The 23737-nt window shown below is 51.5% G+C and overlaps 1 protein-coding gene across 1 annotated transcript in view; it reads right to left on the reverse strand.

Moving 5' to 3' along the window:
• GLIS1 (GLIS family zinc finger 1) overlaps nucleotides 1-23737 on the reverse strand; it is a 236617-nt gene that overhangs the window by 77793 nt on the left and 135087 nt on the right. Inside the window, exons 3-4 of the mRNA XM_053575223.1 lie at nucleotides 14035-14212; nucleotides 10513-11395 (exon numbers count right to left, since the gene is read on the reverse strand). Coding sequence (XP_053431198.1) covers nucleotides 10513-11395; nucleotides 14035-14212 — 1061 coding nt within the window. The remainder of the gene's footprint in view (nucleotides 1-10512; nucleotides 11396-14034; nucleotides 14213-23737) is intronic.

The raw sequence follows: 23737 nt of genomic DNA on the forward strand, positions 1-23737 counted from the left end.
GCGAGCTTGTGCCCCAACCTGGCAGACTCATCAAGGGCACACAGAGTGGGCAAGAGCAGTCTGCCTTCCGACTGCCAACTCCAGCCGTTTGGAAATTGCTACCTGGAAGGCAACGGTCTCGGTGACACACTCCCTTTTTATCATCGCCTGTGTCAGAAGAATGCACTGGAGAAGGCGGAGCTGCTCGAGTCCGAGCTCTAATCACTTACAGACCAAGGGCTCCAGTCCTGGCAGTGGAGGAAGATTTATTGTGGGACTCACGGAAAACAAAGAACAGTTGTGCAAACTTTACGGAACCACATTGTGGGAAATGCCTTTCCCATTTCCCACTGGTAAATGTGCTGGACACAGTTTCCAAAGGGGGACTGAGCTCCATTACCCAACCCTGTGTAGACCTTATGCCCTGGCATGGCTCACTAGGCTGACCTGGCCATGGCCATGGGTGCCCAGGCACTGGGAGACATTCTAGCCCTGCTGGTGGCATGGTCCCACCCGTGCTGCTCTGGGGAAGAGGGGTCCAGATGTGGATTGTTCTTCCTGGGCCTCGATGCCCTCATCTGTAGACAGTCCCTGTCCCTACTGCGTACCGTCACACTACCAACACTCTAAATGTCAACTCTGATTCTATTACTCTTCTGCTCAGAACCCTCTTACAACCCTCTCCACTGTCCTCAGGGTATAGTCCAAGTTCCTCATACTGAACTTTGAATTCTTTTAAGGCCCAATTCCAACTCCATCCAAGCCTAAGGGAACATCTCCACAAGGGCCAAGAGTGTCATATCTCATACAGGCACAGTGGTTCATGCCTGTACTCCTAGCACTTTGGAAGGCCAAGGTGGGAGGACTGTTTGAGCTCAAGAGTTCAAGACCAGCCTGAGCAAAAGTGAGACACTCCCCCTCATTTCTACAAAAAATAGAAAACTCCCTACTTAGGAGACTGAGGCAGAAAGACTGTTTGAGCCCAGGAGTCTCAGACTGCAGCAAGCTACGATGAGGACACTGCACTGTAGCCAGGGGATAGAGTGAAACCCTGTCTTTAAAAAAAAAAAAAAAAGTTGCATCCCAAAACTTTTGCACATGCTGTTCCCTTTTCCTGTAATGCCTTTCCTTGTGGCCTATGCCTGGAAAGCTCCTACCTACATGATATCCCAGGGGAAGCCTTCTTCCCCCTCTGTGTCTCTGAGGCATTTGATTAATTCCCTTGCCACCAGACCATTCCTCCTTTGACACTGCATGGGAGCTGGCATGGTGTGGGCATCAATGCAGCTGTGTCGAAAGGTTGGAGGGGTGGTGGGTACATATAAGACCAAACCTCTTCTCGAGGGAAGGGCACAGGTAAAGACTCCATCCCTTCTCCTGAGCATCCTGGGTCTTGGTGACCAAGGTGACCAAGACCTTCAAGGTCATCTACCCCATCACCCACATAACAGATGAGGACAGGATGCAGAAGTCTGTGGCTCCAACTGTCCTAGCAGGGCAAGTCAAGCCAGCTCTGGCCAACCCTTCTGCCATCCAGCGGAGACAGAGCCTATTAATGCTCAATCATGAAACTGACCGTCTCCAGAACATCCCTGTCAGCAAACATGGCCTGGACACTTTCTTGGAGTCCCTGCTGATTTTATCTGACTTTCTCATTCCAATAAGAGAATCATTTCAATCCCACTTACATTAAATCCAAAAGCGTTTTTCTTTTATTAAATTCGATTCAGAGAGTTGTGGTTTTTTACTCCTTAACTTTTTTTCACATTTCACAAAGTAAAACTGACCTCACAAAATTTGGCCAGCATTCCTGTTCCCTCCAGTCCAGTGATCCCAGGAATTCCCATCTCCATGACAGCTTGGGGTTGATGACTTCAAAAAAGAAAAAAGTAAAAGAAAGGAGCTCCTGTTTTTAAGTACCTAATATATGCCAGGCATGAGGTAAGTGCCCCACATACATGATCTCATTTAATTCTCACAACATTCTCCCCTCCACAGAGAGGAAGAGAAGCCACACGATTTGTGTAGACCTCTCGCGCTGGCTCAGGGCAGAGCAGGGTGTGAGCTCCAGTGGTTATCCCACATGCTTGGCCCCTGGTCCACTGTGGCTCACCAATTCCTGGCTCAGAATTTTTTTTTTAAATTTCAGGTTAATATGAGGGTACAAAGAACTAGGTTATAATGTTGGCATTTGTCGGGCAGAGTCCCTCTTGTAGTTGAGCCTGGCTCAGCATTTAAGATGGGAAGGAAGGCTCAAGGATGGAGACAAGGCAGGAGTGGGGGCGAGCAGAGAAGGAGGAGTCCAGGAGAGCCGTGGGCAGGGGCCTACAGGCCAAGAACTGCACTTGGGGAGCACATGGCTAAGCAGGTCTGTTGCTGATGGAGAATCCAACTGGGAGGAACACACCTGTGACAGGGCCCTCTCTGTACTCAGAGGGCCGCTGAGGGCAGGAGCACTGACCGCCAACCCCCTGCACAGCAATATGCAGTGTGGAGTGTGGTCCCTCTGTCCCTCACAAAACCTCTTCTTGGGGATAATGTCACAGCTCCCATTTTACAGATGCATAAACTGAGGCTCAGGAATGGAGTGCCTTGTCCACACTGCACAGCTAGTGAGCAGCAGATCTGGGACAAGTCTCTAGTCTATCTATTTCCAGTCCCCCAGCCAAGTTACTTACAGCGAGGACCTCAGTCTCCCCTCTGCACAATGGCTAACAGGGGCCCTCAGGGCTCTGACCTGCTGAGAAGGCTGGAGAACTGGAAGGACAATGACATCCAGGAAACCCCTCCCTATTAAGCCCTCTGGTTTTTATTTTAAAAAGCTAGGGGAGGGAGGAAAGCAGTCCAGTGTCAGCCAAGCTCTGCGGAGCTAAACCTTGAGCTTAAGAAAGGAAAGAGCATTAGTATCTGTCAAGCCCCTATGAACACTGTGGTCAACCTCTGAGGGTGACATTTTCCCCTGTCACAGCTCAGCAAACTGAGGCTCAGCCCAGCCAAGTGACTCATCCAAGGCTACAGAGCTGGGACTCCCAACAGCCTTTTCTGTTTCCTTGGGGACATTCACAACTGAATAGCCATTATCCATTTTAGATGTTCCCTTTCTCTTTACCTATGCAAGTGGTCCAGAAAAGCCAGAACCATGTACCACATGCTTCCTGTGCATACCACGGTCTAGTTCTCATTGAAGCCTCACGACAGTCCTATCACCTCCATTTTCTAAGTGAGGGAACTGAGGCCTATAGAAGTTATAATGGCATGCAATAACAGGCACACAGGCAGCAAAGTCAGGTTTCAAATACAGGCTTTCTTACAGAAAAACTTTAAGCACCAGATTAGAGGGTGGATGTGACCATCTTTAAGGTCCCACCAACGCTGTGATGTCATGGGAAACCACAAAGGAGGACCAGGTCCAGGCAACCTCACACAGCTGTAGAACAGAAACACTGGATGACCAAGGGCAGAGCCTCTGTCCCAGGGATGGGCTCAGCTCCTCTATCACCAAGGACAGCTGCTTAGGCACCCAAGGGAATGTGGTCCCCAAGACACTGGGAAACACCATGAGACAATACATGCTGGGAGAACAGGAGGCACAGAGAAGGGGGAAACTGAGGTGGGAGAACCAGCCTGGGTTGTGAGGGATGAGTAGGAGTTCAGCAGACTGGGAAAGGCATTCCAGAGAAGGACCAGCAAAAGCCAAGACTGGAGCATGCAAAGACTCTCCAGGACAGTGATTTTCAACCAGCGTGCCATGAAAAAAATTAAAGATCATTAATTAAATTATTTTTGAAAAAATTCAAAGCACAGTAAGTATATTCTTTTTTTTTTTTTAATCAACATAATTTCAGAGTGCCGGGGAAGTTTAATTATAGGCCCGGGAATAAAAAAAAAAAGTTGAAAAACACTGCTCTAGGAGTTTAGGAAGATAGGAAGCTTCAGGACAGGGAAAACTGAAGCAGGCAACCCAGGGCTACTGTAACTCCCCAGGTGACACAGCCATGATGCCCTCTCTCTGGGCTTCACCTTTCCCATCCAATAGTGTGAGCAGACACAAGAACTGACCCATCTCAGAAAAGATCATTAATGAGGGTGCCGCGGATGCCAATGAGCAGGGTGCCTTTCCCCAGAACAATTTTCCTACCCAGAACCTTCCCCACCCCAGAATGAGGCAAGGTGACCTGAGCTGGTTGGCACAGCTTGGCCTCCCTGGGCTCATTTATAGCAGACTCACCAGGGCAGAGGTTTTCAAACATGTTCCAGTTTGCAGTTTTTCAGTTTGACCAGAAACTCCAGCCTCCAGGAAGGAACCTTGTTTTCAGGTGACAATTTAATTTTTTATTTATTTATTTATTTATTTATTTTGTGGTTTTTGGCCGGGGCTGGGTTTGAACCCGCCACCTCCGGCATATGGGACCAGCGCCCTACCCCTTTGAGCCACAGGCGCTGCCCTAATTTTTTATTTATTTTTGAGACAGAGTCTCAAGCTGTCACCCTCAGTAGAGAGCCGTGGAGTCACAGCTCACAGCAACCTCAAAGTCTTGGGCTTGCCTCAGCCTCCCAAGTAGCTGGAACTACAGGCTCCCACCACAGCGCCCGGCTATTTTTTTGTTGTTGTTGTAGTTGTAGTTGTCACTGCTCGGCAGGCCTGGGCTGGATTGGAACCCGCCAGCTCCAGGGTATGTGGCTGGTGCCCTAGCTGCAGCTACAGGTGCCAAGCCAGGTAACTAATTTATTTTAAGGAAGGTGAATTGTCTTACTCCTAAACCCTGGCCAGGTTAGATTCCTTTCTGTGACCCCAAGGGCCCAGCCAGGGGCCCATGGAAGGTACTCAGTGGCAGCTCACTGAATGAGGTTCAGGTCTGGATAATCTCTCAGTGTCTGTAAACAAACTGATGATTCCCTGCCTGGGAGGTGGCTTGGGGTCTTGGCCAACACACAATCTCTGGAGTCAAGCAGAGTCCTGGGTTAAACTGACCCCATGATGCACTTGAGACCTGAACTCGAGCCTGGACTGGACTGTACTTTCTCCTTTTGTAAAAGGAAGATAATAATTCCTGTCTCCAGGAATGTTCTAAGGGCTGAGATCATGCGTGTAGAAGCTCGACATAAATTGAAGAGCACCCAACAAGTGTTTCAGTAACATTCCCGTGCCCCTTGACCAACTTGGACAAGGTTACACAGCCAGGCCACAATCCCTGCATTCCTGGCTCCCCTCCTTCCAATCCCTCCTTTGAGCAAGGTTCAAAGGCAGCATTCTTCCTATGATTCCAGGAGCCTCACATCACATCATCTCTGGACGCCCAATCCCCAGCATGAGGCCTGGCACACAGGAGAGCCTCACCCAATTGAGGCAAGTGTTTTCTGGGTGATGGTGCTTTCCTCATCTGAGGGCCACTTTCCCAGAGCTGAAACCTTCCCCAGATCTTGCTACCAGCCCTTCAGGAAAACTCCCTGGCCACTGATGCCCATCTTCTGCATGATCGTGGGCCTGACCTCCCTTTTGGGGTCTGTCTCCCCTACCCTCTGTCTGTACGTGACCGAGGTGGACTGGCAGACCTATGTGCTCAGACATTCAGGCTCTGTGACAATTCCCTGGGATGAGCCTCAGATGGTGGATGAGTCAGGGGTGTCTGCTGGCCCACAGGCCTGGTCTCAGGACAGGCAGAGGGGAGCAGATGTCCAGGGACTCCACCCACTATGACTTGGAAAGCAGAGAGGTAACTGTTCTGCAAGGAGGATGGGTGGAAGGCAGCGTGGCCTGAGGAATGGTCTGAGCAGTCGAGCCAGGTGATACAGGGCCTGCCATTTTGCCTGTGAACATGAGAAATACCCAGCTTCTTCCTCCATAAAACGGGCAAGGTAGTTCATAGCTGGACATACTTTATCTCAGAATATATTGATTCTCTTCCCTTTCAGGGGGATTTGAGCCCACAACCCTCATCAAGCCTCTCTTGGATTCTTGAGAGGCTGGCTGGACAGGTCAGCAGATGGAGTCAGTATCTGTCCCCTGCCACTTGGCAGACAGTGCGATCTGGGAAGTGACTTGACCTCTCTGGGCTTCAGACTTCTGACTAGTGCTATTCTGAAGATGGAGTGGGGGAACGGCTAGCACTGAGCCAGGATGGAAGAATCTCTCAATCTCTCAGTGAAGAGCAACTCCTTTACCACCCACACCCTCCCAGCACCCAGTTTTGTTTCTTGGGACAGCAGAATGAGAGTGTGGGTTGGCAAGGCTAAAAGGGGAAGCCAGAGCCTGGGGATTGTGGCGACGAGGGTAAGTCAGGCCTAGGATGGGAGAACAAGGCCATCACAGGAAGCCCAGCAAGGCAGTTGGTGCTCTGAGTCCCTCACCCAGTTAAGGCCAATCAGTAACACTCAGCTTTTGACCAGACGTATTTCCCTGGTCCCAGGTTCAAAAGTACCTGGGTCAAACTGACAAACAGCAGAGAGGGACATAAGGGGTGGTGACAGTGGCCAGTGCAGCAACACCTATCAGAGGAACCCAGGCTGGTGAAAATCCAGTCCTGAGACTGCAGGTGCTGGTCAGGGTTGGAGGGTATGTGCTGGAGCTCCCCCTGTGCTGGCCAGCTGCCCCGGATCTGGGCCCAGGTACCCCCTACAGAAAGTCTGGCTCAGAGCAGATAACCTGCTGTGACAGCAAGATGCTAAGCATCGGGGATCCCTGGCAGACACTGGCCAGCAAGGCTAGTGAACTGCCCCTGCAGAAGGACCTGCCACGTGGCTGCCCTGCCCAACCCTCTGACAGCAGGGGCGGCGGCATTCAGCCCACATTGTGTCCAGGCCCCACCACTGACTAGCTGTTTTGAGTCTCAGTTTTATCATCTGTAAAATGGCTTTAAATGACCCTGTCTGAACCCCTAGGGCTACTGTACAAATCTCCTGAGATCACTGTGAAAGAGTGTGATGGGGAAGGAGAGAATTAACCAAGCACTGTCCCTTACCATCTCTTTTAACCCAAATCACAACAACCCTAAAAGGCAAGGACTGGTAAAATTGCCCTGTTTTATAATTCAGTATGTCACAGTTCAGAGAGGGCAAGTCACCTGCCTGAGGTCACACAGCGTGCAAGCGGCAGGCACGGCTGGGACCCAGGTCTAGAACACTCTAGAGCTGGGCTTCTCCCCGTAGCTTTGGTCAAACTCTTCACAAGCGTGAGGGAGGGATTCTTGTCATTATTAGTGTTACTTTATAAAGCCCAAGGTAGGAAAAGGCATTGTCCTCAGGAGCTTTCCTTTTCTCATCAGCCTCTCTCTTTCCTGATGTGGAGGAAAGCAAGCTACCCAAGCTGCTGATTTCTGTGGTCTCAGACAATCAGAATTCTGGCCGTCTGGGAGAACCAACCTAAGAAAACACGAAATTAATCTTTTCAAAGTTAACGTCTTCGAGGCGTCGCGTCAGTATTTGTGTTGGACGCATAACCTTGTTATCTTAACGAAGATGAAGACCCACGTTTAATAAGGCTAAGACAACTCAGACAACGTAAGAAACATAACAGGATATTGCAAAGAGATTAGGAAGCTTTCTCTGGACAGCGTGGATGGGCCAAGCAGGGACAGGGTCAGGGGTGGATGGCGCAGTCTACTGCAGGGGGCCAGAGAGTCCGGTCCCAGACCTGGCCTCAGGACTACACTGCCCGGACAGAGGGGAGCTGGGCTCCTCTCACTGCGAGCCTGCCTGGTGCCGGGGCAGAGGCTCCACTGGCTAAATTTAAACCAGCTGCAAGGATGGGAGTATTATAGTTGGATGGGGTGGGGAGAGGCTTACCTCATGAAAGAACTGTGGAAACGGCTGCTGGAAAGATAATAAAAGGATTAACTGCTATTTTAGTGGGCCATTTACTCTTCAATCAAAATGTCTCATCTATTTCCTGTTCTCCAGAGGCTCTGGGTCCAAAATTCCTTTGTCTATTACAGTGCATGGTAGCAGAGGCCTGTCATGAGAAATTAATAATTTTACAGGGAAGAGAGATTTTATTTATCTGGGTGTGGGTTGGGGCCCGCCCCTTCCCCTGGGTTACCCACCCCATGGCAGGCAGGAGGGGCGCAGGGGAGACGCTGAGAAGGAGCTGCTGCAGGCTCCAGATGGTGGCACCCAGCAGGGCTGCCCTAGCACCCCAGAGAATCATCAGTGTAGCAGAAGATCTACATGACCAAGAGCATTAGAGTGTAGAGAGAGAAGCAGGTTCAAAGTCCACCCTCATAGTTACTAGTTGTGTAAGATTGGGCAAATAACTTTTATTATTGTTACTATTGTGATTCTCAGCCTCTATTATTATTATTGCTATTGTTACTGTTTGTCTCCATCTAGCTGTATGACCTGGGGCAAATTATGCAATCTTCCTGAGCCTCAGTCTCCTCATCTATAAAATGGGGGTTTAACAGTAGCTGCCCCACAGGGCATGGAGTTATCACTTAGTGGAGCACCTGCACATGGTCAACACTCAGAAGCTGCCTGCTGGTATGATTGTCACCATAATCCTAACCCCCACTACCAGACAAAACCAAGTGTTCTCATGGAACAAGAGGAAGGCCAGCTGGACCCCACTGAACCTTTGTTTCTCCATCTGTAAGAACCCCTGCTTTTACCAGACTCATAAAGATTGATGTAATCATAGGTTAGTGTAGACACGGCTCAGACATCACCTCCTCCATGAAGCCCTCTGGGCCTCCCCTCCAGCACCTGTCATGCATCTCCCACCCATCTCTGAGTGTGAGTGTCCCTAGGGCCAGGCATGAGCCAGGTGGAATCAGATGAGGTCCTGGCAGCCTGGCCTAGGAGTGAGATTGTGAGACGACCCTGAATAACCTAGGCCCTGGGCCCCCGGCTGGGCTACCACTCCCCAAGCTAGAAAATGGGCAGGGGAGGCCTAGATCCTCTCCAAAGTCCCTAATGTCCAACACAGACACTCCCAAATACTGATTCCACACAGAGGCCTCACTGTGAGAAGACCACTGACCATATCGTGTCCAGGGTCATTCAGGCCATGCATCCTGCACCTAGTCCCCCATAGACACCAGTGAGCTCACACACAGGAGAAAAGGCATGAAGAACTGTGGCTCAGTGGCTGTTGGCTCCAGAGTCTCAGGGAAAGAGGGGCCCCTCTATCCTCCATGAGACCAGGCCTGGTCTGCCAGCTCCACTGGCAATCTCCTTCCAGGGAAGGGCATGTACAAGACCCCAAATGAACCAGGGCATGCCCAGCGGTGGTGCAGGCACCTGCCTTCCCTCCAGTATCCTCTCAACCAAAGGCACAGGATAAAATCAAATACTCAGCCTGCCAAGTGCAGCCCCTCCCCACCGCCCCTCTGGATACCAGGACACCAACCACCGGTTCCGTCCTGCTTCCCCTTGGCAAGGCAATGGCCTGCTCACTAGTGTACAAAGGGACCTCCTTCTGCTCCTTCAAGATCCAGCCTCCTGGAAACTGCAGAAACTGATCCCTCACACACCCAGCTCACAGATGCATAGGCCAGCTGGCCCCAGGGGTTAGCACCTTGCTCCAGGAGGACAGAGTTTATGCAGCTGGCTGCCAATGGTTCCTGCTTATGTCACCCTGGGTTCTGGGCAAGGAAGAACACTGGGCCTTCCCAGACTGAACGCTTCATGAGAAAGAGCCCAGCAAAGGAATGCAGAAGACTTGACTTTGGCTACAACACCGGAACCCTGCAGACCAGACACACTACTGCCCTGGTGGCTGGGCAGATGAAGCAGTGGTCTTGGAGGCCCATGGTTCTCATCATGCAAATACATCAAGGCACACCCTGCCACCCAGCTGGGCCTTGCTTGGGGGCAGGCACAGAGATTAGGCTGAGGCTACCAGGGAGTAAGACCACGCTCCCAGCCTCTGACACAGGTGCTAACATAGCAAGAGCAGAACACAGAAATGACCATCAGGAGGGCCAGAGGCCCGGGTGCCACAGTTAACGCATGTGTGTGGGCATACACGCTCCTGCCTCTCTCCCCCAACAGAAGCCGGGTCCAGACTCAGCCACACACTGCTGCTGCTCTCCAGGACCTGAGCTACTACCCCCGGGCCTTCCCCCAAACCATGCCCTGAGGACCCACAGCTCTCAAGCCGGGTGCCTGGCCCAGCGCTTCCTGGGGGAAGCCAAGGCTACAGGCAGCTCAGAAGGCCCAGAAAGCCTGCCCAGGAAGGCTGCCGGTGGAGGCCCGGTGTGGAGGCCCAGTGTGGAGGACATGTTCTTCATGCCCAGCAGGTGGACGTGGAGTCCCTGTTAAGAGAAGGCTTGGCCAAGCCTGTTGTGATCTAGAGCCCGAGGCCCTGTGGCATCCTCAGGCACGTTTATGCTTCATGGTAGGGGACGGGGCGCCTGGTGAGTCCGAGGGACCCTCTACCAAGGTAAACAGTGCTGGGGCATTGACCATGTTGAGCAGTGGCCACATCACAGCATTGCTCCTTCCCTCCTCAGCCAGCCCAGGTGGCCTCTCCCCTGGGAGCGAGCTGGTGCCTCTGCCTGCCAGGGTGGCTGAGGCCTGGTGACCGTGGGAACTCACCATGCACTTGTTGGGCTTCTCGCCCGAGTGAACTCTCATATGGATGAGCAGCTTGTAGCGGGCGTTGAAGGGCTTGTAGCGGCGCACGCAGCCCGCCCAGAAGCACGTGAAGTCCTCGCCCTTGCGCTGGTCAATGTGGCTCTTCTCGATGTGCCGCACCAGCTCCTCCTGCTGCTCATAGGCTGCACAGCAGTCCACCCAGCGACACGCCTGCCTCCCGGCCACCACCGCACCTGCCAGGCCCAGCCCCAGGCCTCCAAGGCCAGGGCCGGATGGCAACTGAGGCAGGGGATATGGGGGCGGCAAGTCCTGCTGGTGAGGCCCGAAGAGCTCTGAGAACTCATCTGCAGGCTCCTGCTTCAGGAAGCTGCCCTTCCGGCAGGCTTCAAGTTGCAAACTGCCCTCGAGGCTCTCAGTGGACACAGGGCCAGGCCGGGCCCGCTTGGGGTGGCCCCCAAGGTCTCCCGGCAGAGGCGGACTTCGAAGTCCATTTATACAAGTGATCAGAGACGTCTGGGAGCAGCAGGCGATGGGGGTGACGTCAGAGGAGGCACAGGGCGAGGAGGAGGCTGAGGAGCTGGTGGGCAGGCCCAAGAGGCAGCAGCGCTTCAGGCTGCCCTCAGGGAGGTGGGCCTCAGGCTGGGGGCCCAGGCCAGAGTTGGGCTCGCTGCCCAGCAGGTAGCCAGAAGGTGCGGGATTGGCGAGGCCTCTGGTGGGGAGGTCCAGGTCCGTGTGCAGGCCAGTGGCTGGCGGGGCCCGGCAGTGGGCAGATAGGGGCGTGCGGGCCTCTGTCATGGCCTGGAAGTCAGGCAGGGACTCCTGCTTGATGTGTTGTGTGGGTGGGAGGCTGCCGTTCACATAGGTGGCCTGGGATCTGGGTGACCTGGAAGACAGTGGCCAGAGAGGTCACGAGAGGGTGGGTACTGCATTGGGGGAGGCCCAGGGAAGGGTTGGAAGGGAAGCTGAGGACCAGGGGACAGGGAAGCTCAGAGCAGAAGAAGGTGAGGGTTATACGCGGAGAGAGGAGGCACGTGGACTGGTTGTCTGGGAAGCAAGAAAGAGTGTGGAGGGAAAGAGGAAGAGAGAGGGGACGAGGAGCTCACCCGTCCCTGGAGCCCCGGACGCCACCCTGACACCCGAGTTTTACAGACAGAAGGCTCAGGCTGGCTGGCATTTTGAGGAACATCCAGACCCAGTGTGTCATCAATTCCACTTACATTCCCCTTGGATCTCTGTTAATTTTTGTAATCTCTCTTACTTTTTAAAAATGTTAGTCGTGTGAAGTTTTGCCCCCAAGTAGCCTGTCTTCCGATGTTAACGGCAGTGAGTGGGGGTTGAATCACGGTCACAGTGAGAGGGGCACCAGGCATAACTGAGCAACAGCTTCTGGGGTGCGGGGGCCAGGGTTTTAGGTCCAGACACTCTGACTGACTATGGGGAACACACCAGGTTCAGCCATGCTCCAGCTGTGAGAACTTCTGGGCAAAGTCTTTTGGCCACTCTGGTCTGTCTCCTGGTGAGAGTGAGGTCGGGGAGAGTGGGTGTGGCTGTCTTCACCAGGTGGGCAGTGCCTAGACAAGGTCTCCCCCAAACGTGGAGCACTCCCTCTTCCCTCTGCCCTCTGCATGGGAGGCCAGGCTTGACGGGCACAAGGGGATTCCTACACCGAAACACCCACCATTCTGGGTGAGGGACCAGACAAGGTGCAGAGAAGGACCCCAGGGCCTGGCTAATACCAGAGCACCCTGAGAAGGGGAACGGCCAGGGGAGCGATGTGGGGCTGAGAGCCAAGGAAGCTCCCACTGGCTGGCTGAGCAGAACAGGAGACTTGGTGCTGTCCCCAGTCTGGCTAGGATGCCCATGTGACCTCACCCTGTGTAAACCTTGGTTCCCTCACCTGGCCCCTCTGCCTCAGGGGCCAGCTGCCAGGATGATGAGAGGGCCCTGTGACCGCCCTCTGGGAAGGAGATGGCAGGCCAGGGGAGCTATTATCACTGCTATTCTAGTGCCACTATCCCAGGCTCTCTGCAGCTAGTGCTGTGGGATCATCATCCGTCCCTCTGCTTCCCAAGGTAACCTTCCAGGCCCAGCCCCTCCCTCTCTGACTCCCTGCAGCCCCCAGCTCCAGCCAGGAAGGGACAGAGAAATAGCCAAGTGAGACCATCAGAGAGCAGGGCTCCAACCTCAGCTCACACATGTCAAAGGAAGCCACAGGGAACCTAGATTCTCCCAGAACAATGACTCCACACAGGAAGAGTAAACACCCTTCTAGTTCACATCACATCCACCCAGAGCAGAGCTTCCACAATAACACAGGCTCCAGCAGGAGATCTCTGCTTCCTTCACCGAGGTACCCCGGCACCAACCACAGTGCCTGGCACATGACAGGCACTCAACAAACTGCTGGGGAAGGAATGAGCTGCAAAGAGGCAGCTGGGCCAGGTTTTAGACTCCGTGGCCAGTGAAGCAGGCCTCAGGCCAGCAGCCCCAGGCATTGGATGAGGGTCCTGGGGCTGGGCCGGTGTGCACAGAGGTCGGTCAGTGACTGAGTTCGCGGTCGGCAAACCAGAGGGCAGCTGCTATGGTCTGAACATCTGCCCCCTGCAAAACGCATGTTGAAACTTAACCCTCCATGTGGCAGTGTTGAGAGGTGGGGCCTTTAAAAGGCGAGTGGGTCATGAAGGCGCTCCCCTCATGTGTGGATTAATCTGTTCCTAGGTCAGTGGATTAAAGGCTATTACAGGAGTGGGACCAGTAGCTTCATAAGAAGAGAAACAGACCCTCAGCCCCCTCGCCATGTGATGGCCTGTGCCACTCAGGACTCTCTCTGTAGAGTTTCCACCAGCAAGAAGGCCGTCAGCAGATATGGCCTCTCAACCTTGGACTTCTCAGCCTCCAGAACTGTAAGAAACAGATTCCTTTTCCTTATAAATTACCAGTCTCAGGGCACCTGTTATAAGCAACAGAAAAGCACAGCTGGGACCCTTCCCATATGCGACCTGATGAAACGCCCTTGCAGAGGTGGACATCCCTGGATATGCAGGGCTCAGTGGGTGCTGGCTTCCTGGGGAGGACCCCCTCTCTCCCTGGGAGCAATACAGGTTTGGACACTACATGAAGTCAGAGCTGGGGTTTCCTTCCCTCACCTGAGAAGTTTCCCTTTTCTCACTGTTTCTTTTTCTTGATGTGGAGGAAAGCAAGCTACCTAGTCTGCTAATTTCTGTGACCTCGGACAATCAGAATTTCAAATTCCCGAATCTTCCTCTTCTTAAATGACAGGTTCTTTGTGAAAAGCCACCCTGGCTTGTGCAATGGGGAAACACCTCAGTAAAGCCATCTGCGTGCTTCTCCCAAGGCCCTGGCCAAGCTGTGGCCATTGTTGTGCTACTAGGGGCTCTCATGCCTCTGTTTCCCCGTGTGTCATGTCCCAGCAGCCAAGCAGATGAGGTGAGGCCTGAGCCGTTGGTCCTTGGCCTCCTTATAGTGTCCGCAGAGGCAGCTGACCAGGAGACGGGCACGTACCTGTTAGGGTGGGAGAAATGCAGCAGCCTCTCACAGGCTGGGGGGTGACCTCGGGATGGTGGGATTCCTGCGGAGAGAAATAGGCCTGGACAGCAGGTAGAGCCAGGGCCCTCAGCAAGGTCCATGTCCAGCAGGCTCTTCTCCGATCCTGGGGTGCAGTGGCCGTAGCTCCCGTTCACTAGGCAGAGAGAGACAGGGAGGAAGTCGACAAGTGAGCGGGGTGGCCAGCAGAGGGCGGTAGGCAGGCCCTGGGGTGCAGGGTGCAGGTGGGACAAAGCACCTGGGGTCCGCACAAATGCACCCCTGCTGCATTGGAGGCACCGAGAGACCTCATTTAACCCTTTGCAATCCAATTTTTCTGTTACCCGCACATACTCCTCAGCTCTTATTTATTTTGGGTGGAAAAGAGGTTGGTGGAGTACTTGTAATTATCCTCCAGTTTTAAAAGAGGAAAACATAAATATGAACTCACCTGATGATTATCTATTTTAGATTACATAAAATAAAATAGTTTATTTTTGCTTATGAACAACAACAACAACAAAAAGCCTCATGTTGGATGAGGCCCGACATAGGACTGGAAAGGGTTAATTCTTCAAATCACCAAGCAAAAAGGCATCTGTTACTGCTAGTACCAAATTGTGTTACAGCTCAGACACAAGGGCATTTACAGTCATTTACACCTCTCTGTCCTCTGGTTCTCTGACAGCCTAACTATCGGGTGCCCTGCCTTGCCCTGCTAGGTGGGGGCTTTTATGAAGATTAACTGAGGCAGTAGATGTGAAAGTGTTGAAAACTATAGAAAGTCAAACAAAAATGTCAGGCATGGTTCTGATGAGCTCCTTCTCCTCTCTGAGCCTCATTTTGCTCATCGACAGGTGAGGAATACTAATCTGGAAACTACCTTCTTAGGCTTTCTGCCCTGCCACAGAGATGCCAAGGACAAAAGAACATGAGCTTTAGGGCTTCACAGAACTCGATGTGAGTCCCTATTCTGCCCCAAACCAACCCTCAACTCGGACAAATTTCTGTGAGCGGGCCTATGCTGTTTCCCCCGTGTGGGATGGAGAGTGCCGTATCTGCACCGAGGCAGTGAGGTTCTAAGAGCAGCCAAAGCCCCGAGCACCATGCTGGAACCTCACAGGCACACCAGGGCTGGAAATTGTTCTTACTGTTAAACGGTGCTTTAGAAACCACTGGGTGCCTTACAGACACAATAAAACATCAACAGGCCCAAGTATTGTCCAAGTACTGTTGACCAAGATAAACCATTAAGACATGAAAAAGCCTTAGAAAAATCAGAATTTGGGGGGTTAAAATTTTGGTTCTTGGGCGGCACCTGTGGCTCCAAGGAGTAGGGCACCGGCCCCATGTACTGGAGGTGGCAGGTTCAAACCCCAGCCCCGGACAAAAACTGCAAAAAAAAAATTTTTGGTTCTTAAAAATCCCAGAACATGGTCAACCCCTTAACACGAGGACAATAACAACGAAAGCAGCATCTGTCCAGCGGTATGGGCAGGCCCTGGGCTGGTGATTCACACCCTGTCTCCTTTGAGCATACCACTGCCAGCTCAGGGAGATACAAATATCATTACCCCCATTTTACAGAGGAGAAAACAGAGGCTCAGGAAGATGCAATCACTCTCCCAAGAACACACAGCTAGTAAGCCTCTGAGGTAGATTTCTGGCTGGGGTCTGTCAGACCCAACCCCTACAATTCAATCCCTGTGTAACAAGAAGAGGCCTTTTCCCCCAACCCTAATTCTAGCCCATTCAGAGGCAGTCCCTTCAGTACACAGTTATCCATGTGCTACTAGTGCTAACTCGCCAGGTGCCCACAGCTCAGGATAGAGCTGACCTGCAGAGCACTTTAGTTTGCAGACAGGCATGCAGAGCCCAAAAGCTCCCAGGGAGGGTGGGGGTCCCAGGGTCCCAGGCACCAGGGAGCCTATCCAGAGGACTCGGGTGAATAGCTGCTCCCTGCCACCGTCCCGGCTGAGCTCCCAGCCCGTCCTGCGCAGAAACGCTTGTTCCTACTGGCCTCAGCTGCTGCCCAGCCAGCCCCTCACACACTTATTTTTTAATAACTTGGTTGTTTTTTAATTAAAAAGAAATCCCTAGTAACAAATGTGAATGGCCTGAGTTAATGAGAGCAGGCTGCTGCTTGTTTAACTCCGTCTCTGCTTGGCCGTCTTTGCCTTTTCCAAATCGTTTCTGCATGCAATTTTATTGTCCCATTGAGGCAAGCCCTGGGACGGGGCCTCAGAAAACTGTGGATAATTTTATGACCATTAATAGCATTTGGAGCAGAGAGAGCTTAATCATCACTCAGGGCTGTTTCGCCAGGATCTTTCTCCCAGAGGCTTGGGTGGGGGTGCAGTTCTGAGCTCCCTTCAAAGATCTACCAGGTCCTTTGGGGGCCTCTGGCTTCCTTCTCCCCCTGTTCCCTTGGGGGGCTGTGTGCAGTGAAGGAAGGTGGGCCCTGGGAACGGCAGTGAGGAGCTTATCGCAACCTCCCAGGGCCCAGCCCGTGAGCAGAGCTCAGTACAAGGTCTGTGGCAATGAGGTGCCTTTGGCCAGGCTCATGGGTATGGAAGAGGCTGGGTCATGATTCAAGCAACTCCAGGGCTCCCAGACTTCAAAGTGCATGCCTCTAGGTCAATGGCTGAATAACTGGAGTCCCCCAAATAACCATTCCCACCTCTGACTCCAACGGAGATCACGCCAGAGAGCCTCTAGGGAAGTAAAAAGCAAAACTATAATGATGGCTCCAAACTTTCATCTTGGCAATAACTCTGTCAGGTGGATAAGCCCACCCCATCCATAGATGAGGACACAAAGGCTCAGAGAGGTCAAGCAGCTTCCCGATGTCACACAAAGAGGAGGGGGCTGAGCTGAGCTCAAACCCATCACCTCTGTGGGAAGAGTCATTACTCAACAAACCAGTAGGCTGGGTGTGGTGGTTCACGCCTATAACACTAGCACTCTGGGAGGCTGAGGCGGGTGGATAGTTTGAGCTCACAAGTTTGAGACCAGTCTGAGCAAAAACGAGACCCTGTCTTTATTAAAAAACTGAGGCAAGAGGATCGCTAGACCCCAAGAGTTGGAGGTTACTGTGAGTTATGATGCCATAGCACTCTACCCAGGGTGATAGCTTGAGACTCCGTCTCAAAAAAAACAAAGAAACAAACAACAACAACAACAAAATTACTGGGGCCTCTCAGCTGCTTCCCCTTTACATACAGTAAAAAAAAAATTCCTGCAATTAATAAAGAAGCCAGCTTTGGGAGGGAGGGAGGAAAAAGCTTAATTGTGCTGGCATCACCTGGTGCTCCAAACCCATTCAAGCCCTTGTCTCCTGGGACCCTCCCAGTGCTCTGGGTGAAAACATAGACCTCCCAAACTTGCAGAGGGACACTGAGAACCAGAGGCAGCAAGTCACCATCCTAGATGGTACAACAATTACTGCACAGCCAGGGCTCAAACCTACGTCTCTAAAAACCTCCACTCTGCCCCAGGCTGCACACTTTTCTCAGAGGCTAGAAGTTAAAGCAGAGGCTATAACGTGTGTCCCAGAGATGCTGGTGCCCTTGGGAAGACTGTCACCACTGCCTGCCATGAGCTGAAATCTGCCAGAAAAGATGTGGGCACTGCCTCCTGCCTGTTGACTTGCCTCTCTGTCCTCAAGGGCATCACAAGACCACGTGGAGGAGAGCCACTCCTGTTCTCTCTCCATCTCTAAGGAGCAGGGATGGATCCTTCCCTGGGAAAGCCAGGGAGGGAGGGAGCACATTGCTTCACTGCCCTGGGGTAGAAGTGGGTGCCGTGAGGGGCTGGCACCCAGTGGCCATGTCTCACTCTGTGCCACAGGGGCCAGGAGCAGACGCAGGCCTGGCCTTCTACATGCACATGAAGCTTCTTTGGAGGTTTGGGAGGTGATGGGGTTCTGTGTTCCTTCTTACAAGTTTATGAGAAAGCTTAGAATACCAGGGTTGGGACCAGCTGACCCTGTTTCATTAATAGGCAGGAAACTGAGGCTCAGAGAGGGAAGGGACCTGCCCTGGTCACAGCAAATCCATGGCTAAGCCCTAACTGGCACTTCTGAAGCTAGGCAGAAATCTGGTTTGGTTTCCTCCTCAAACCTCTTTGAGACAGAGTCTTACTGTGTCTCCCTGGGTAGAGTGCCGTGGTGTCACAGCTCACAGCAACCTCAAACTCCTGGGCTCAAGTGATTCTCTTGTCTCAGCCTCCCAAGTAGCTGGGACTACAGGCGCCTGCCACAACGCCCAGCAGTTGTCATTGTTGTTTAGCTGGCCTAGGCCGGGTTCGAATCTGCCACCATCGGTGTTGGTGGCTGACACCATAACCACTGTGCTACAGGCGCCAAGCCTAAACCTGTTTTCTTGTCTGTGAAATGGTGCTAACACCTATTCCACAAGGTCATGGTGATGAGATTATAGACACAATGACTTTGGCATGTTGCCTGGCTCATACCAAGCGCCTGAAAAGTAACGATGATTATAGTTACTTCTGCATTTCTCTGAGCTCAGAGCAGGGACATGTTTCCCCAGAAAGGTCAGGCCTGGTCAACTCTGAGACCAAACTCAGAAAAATAAACCCCAAAGTCTTTGGGGTTCACCAAATACAGGACTGGAGCAGCTTGAATGAGGTCATAGCCTGCAAATCTGAAGCAAATAGCTCCAGTTACACACCAGAGAGCTTTGCAAATTACCATAATGACTTGGCAATAAAGTGGCACCACATATAAGGTGACTCCCCACAAGAATTTTAATTTATGCCAAAACCTGCCAAGTCTGCCTAAGAGTGGACAACGATGCATTCAGCATCTAAAGCCCAGGTGCCGCCTCCTTGCAGTCCTACGAGGAGCCAGCAGCTGGGGCCAGGGAGACCTACATGACGACTGTCTTCTTGTTCACCAAAACAAGCAGCTTTTAGCACCTGCCAGGTACCAAGCTGGTAATAGGGCACTGCACTTTACAGAGTACAAAAACTTTTTAAAAACTTCTCATAGCCATCACCTATAAGCATCATTACAACCCTCGGGAGTTAGTTGTCTGGGCAGGTGCAGAGGGGGCAAGTGATTTGTCCAAGCTCACACAGCAAGTGTACGGTTCAGACTTCCCTGGCTCAGCCAACTAGTCAGCAAACTTTTTCTGTAAAGGTCAAAACAGTCAATAATTTAGGTTTTGTGGGCCATATAGTTTCTCCAACAACTGCCCAACTCTGCCATTGTACCATAACCATAAATAAAATGTGAACAACAAATGAATGAGGCTGTGATCCAATAAAACTTAATTTAGAAAAACCGATCACAGGCTCTTGGGCTGTTAATCTGCTAACCCCCAATCTCATGTAGCAGTTAGAGACAGGGATTCAACATCTAAGACAATCATATTTCCCTGTGTCTGTGAAATGGGAGGAATTGATGGTGTGAAAATCACCGTCAAATACTGAGTCAAGGCAGGCCCCTGGTGGCCATTCAATAAACGAAAGTGCCTTCAGCCTGGCTCCCCCAGCCCAGGCTCCCCTGTCCACCTGGGGTTACCCTCCTACCCCATGGTGCTTTGCTGCAGTGCAGCCACATGTCCTCACCATCCAACGGGGGCAGCCTGATTCTTCCAAAGCCCCCAGGACCCTCAGGGCCCATCAGAAGTGCATCTACGTCTCCTCGTGGAACATTCCTTGCCCTCCCCGAGCTCCACTTATAGTTCACAGCACCCCTTGCAAAGAGCTGCCATCTGGGGCACACCTCCTGCATGCCCAGTGTGTGCCCGACACTTTACATGTTTCATCTCTACCTCTTCTAAGCATGGGAGTTCGATTATGATCCCTGTACCGCCACATTCAAGCCTTTAAGCACAACCGAACTCCTGCCTCCCCTCCGAGTCTGAGAAAGCCTTCAGGATGAGGATCTTACAGCCTCAGAGCTGCTCAATGTCAGTGCATCCCTGGGCATGATTTGTCCCACTGACTTCAAGTATCAAAGAGAAAACAGGCCCAGATTGAGGAAAAGCGAGTCCTGGAGGTCACACAATGAGTAGGTTCTCTAGAACCTGGGCCCCGCTAGGGATACTTCCTCTCATTCCCAGAACACACACAGCAGATGCTTGGAAATGCTAAGAGGGCAGATGACTGGAAGGACTGTCCCGAGTTCACTTGCATGCCTAATACAGGGTGTCCATAAAGTTCGTTGCGATTTTAAATAGTTGTATATACCGGGTATCCATAAAGTTAAATAGATAACTATTCAGGCTTGTTCAGTTTCCCCTAAGACTCTGTGCCTTAGAGGAAACTGAACAGGCCTCATCATGCAACACCTAAGTTGAAGGCTTCCTCCACCATTAACTTTCTGTTTAGAGAGTGACATCACCCACTGAGCCTTAGTTTCTTCATCTCTAAAATGGGGATAAGAACCCCAGCCTCAGGGGATAGCTAGCCGTGAGGGGTAAGTGAGATAATATATGTGGAGTTTTTAGCACCCTGCCTGCTGCAGGCAACACTCTGATAAAGTTGTCTTTGTTGCTGCCTTGACTGGCTGGGAGATGCGGTCACAGCCTCCTGGGGCAGGCCTGCCTTCCTGGGCAGCAAGGCCAGCAGCCATGGAAGGGCAGCCTCAGGCCAGTGGGGCCTCCTCTGGGAGTCAGAGCACAGGCTCTGCAGGCTCAGTCAGGGCAGAGCTGGGCTGGGGCCCCCTCTCTGAGCCTCAGCTTTCCCCTCTGTGCAGTGGGTATGCGGGAGATACTGTGCTCTTCCCTTCCCAGGTCCAGGCAGGGTGAGCGGCTCATCTAAGGACACACGGGGCAGGCAGTGCCGAGCTGCGTTCACGCTTCTGACCCCCCTGCCTCACTGTACTCCCTCATCACCCCCTTTTCCCTTTCTCACAAAACCCAAAGGCCTGGAGAGCAGCAGGGAGAGGGGGCTTCTGAAAGCAGAGAAGCAGGAAGGTGGACAGCTCGGCAAATAGGTTAGCGGAGGCTACTTGCTGCTCCCTTGCTTGTCTGGAGCCACCTCAGGGTGTTCAGGGCCATCAGGGGGACTCTAACCTCAGCAGGGCCTCCAGAGCGGCAGGCCTGATGCTCGAGGCCTCACGCCGGGCTTATAAGGCCGCCTGCTGTCTCTTATCCCAGGCCACAAGAACTCCATAAATTCTCCTTTAAAGCTAAGCTAGATTTATAGGGACTTGGGCCAGTAAAACTTGAGCCAGCTCCCCTTAGGACAGTGCCGCAAAGAAACCCAAGTGAGGCCATAGCCCTGCCCCAGCCCAGGGCCAGGAGATGAGTAGCCTGTGGCTGGTCACACACATAGATACAGGTACAGGTGGGTCAGCAAATGCACCAATGGACTCTGTTACTGCTACCAAATTAGCACCTATTTATTATAGAAAAAACATTAGAAAATGAACCCAGGTAACAAATGGAAAATTGGCATCACCTATAAGGCATGGGCCAGAGAGAGCCACAGCAGACACTGAAAGACACCACAGCCGCTGTGGTGTTTTCCTATGAATCTATATGTCTTTGACAAAATCCCAGGATAATATGCACATTTCCTTATACTCTGCGTTTTCTATTTAGTAACATATCACAAAGACCGAAGTTGGCGGAGTTGCCTGGTATGTGCCGGACAGCACTAGGCTCTTTCCCTGCCAGTACTGCAAACCCCACTTGCCATAGCAAAGAAGGTACTTGCCCATAGTCACACGGCAGGTGGCAGGGTCCAGATGTGAGGCCAGCTCCACCAGATTCGGAAGGCACTGCTGACCCAGATGGTGTTCCACACCATGAAGGGATATAGGGCTTCCCCAGTATATAAGTTAGCTCCAGCTGCTATAACAAAATACCACAGCCTGGGTGGCTTAAACAACTGACACTTATTTTCTCCCAGTTCTGGAGCCTAGAAGTCCAAAATCAAAGTGCCAGTCAATTTGGTTTTTGGTGAGCGTTCTCTTTCTGGCTGGCAGACAGTGGCCTTCTCACTCTGTCTTCACATGGCAGCGCACACAAGTGCACTCTCTGGTGTATCTTCTTTTTTTTTTTCTTTTGCAGTTTTTGGCCAGGGCTGGGTATGAACCTGCCACCTCCGGCATATGGGGCCAGTGCCCTACTCCCTTGAGCCACAGGCGCCGCCCTCTGGTGTATCTTCTTATAAGGCCATCAGTCTGTAGGAGCATGACCTCACCCTTATGACCTCATTTAACTTTGTCTATAGAGGTCACATCTCCAAATATGGCCACACTGGGGTTAGAGCTCCAACATATGAATCTCATGAGGACATAAAGATTTAGTCCATAACGCACAGAATCCACTCCCTCTTTTCCCCTCCCTAGTAGGGTCCTATATTTCTTGTTATCCATCTATGGAGCTTGAGAAGAAGACAGTACAGCACAGAGGATAAGAGTGTAGATTCTAGGACCAGAATGACCAGGTTTGGATCCTGGTTTTGCCATTTCCTAGCTCTGTGACTGTGTTTAAACCAAATGACTTAGCTTCTTAGTGCCAGTGTATGAGGTTGAAATGGTATATATCAGTACCTAGGACAGCACCTGGCACACAGTAGGCCTACGTGAAGTGTCTGCCCTCATTGTTGTTATTAATCTCACTCCAGGGTAGGCTGTGAGAGGTGATGGTGATGAGGTGCCACGGTGATTGGCTCAGACATCAGCATGTAGGGCAAGTTGGTTTCATGAGACAGAATCCTGGTCTTTCAGCCTGATGACAGTTTTCTCTGCTCCTCTACATGTGAATGAGAAAGCTTGTGGCCCTGTGAGCTGGGAGAAACCATCTTATTATTACAAGGGAAGTTAGTTGGAGACCAGTGTCAATAAAGTGAGCCATCTCAACCAAAAGAACAGCAGAGAAACTTAAGTCACAGCACTGGAGCCACCAAGAACCTCTTGTGTGAACAGCAGAGTTCCTGTAGTGTTTTAAGCCGTCATGGACGGGTTTTCTGTAACAATCCAAAACAACTTTACTACTACAATATTCTTCTACAAAACAATTTTTATCCACGCTGACAATCTTTGTCTTTAGTTTGAATATTTAGTCCATTGATACGATTTACGTTTAATTAATTACCATATATCTGGGTTTGTTTTTTGTCCCACCCCTTCTATGTTATTTTTCTCTCCCTTCTTTCAAATTAATTCAGTACTGTAAAAATGATTCCATTTCTTTTTCTATTAGAGTTAGGTAAACATTCTTCTATATTAGTGGTTATCCTTGACTTCACTGAAGTCTAACCTATATTACTACAGCCACACGTCACTTAACAAGGACACATTCTGAGGAACGCTTCTTTAGATAATTCTGTTGTTGTCCAAACACCATAGAGTACATGTAAACAAACCTAGATGGTAGAGCCTGCTACATATCTATACACCATGATATAGCTTATCATGTAGGGTACAAACCTGTACAGCACACTACTGGCCTGAATATTGTAGGCAGTTATAACACTATGATAAGATTTGTATATCTAACCATATCTAAATATACCCAAGGTACAGTTAAAATATGGTACTACAGATTATAATCTCAGGGGGCCGCCATCACATACACAGTCTGTTGCTGTCTACAATATTGTCATGCAGCCCATGATTGTACTTCGGCTTTTTTCTTAACAGGGAAAGAACCACAGGACCCTTAATTGCATCCATGCCCCTACATGCGCACGTGCGCACGCA

The sequence above is a fragment of the Nycticebus coucang genome, chromosome 22 (assembly GCF_027406575.1).
Source record: "Nycticebus coucang isolate mNycCou1 chromosome 22, mNycCou1.pri, whole genome shotgun sequence".
Classification (NCBI taxonomy): Eukaryota; Metazoa; Chordata; class Mammalia; order Primates; family Lorisidae; genus Nycticebus; species Nycticebus coucang.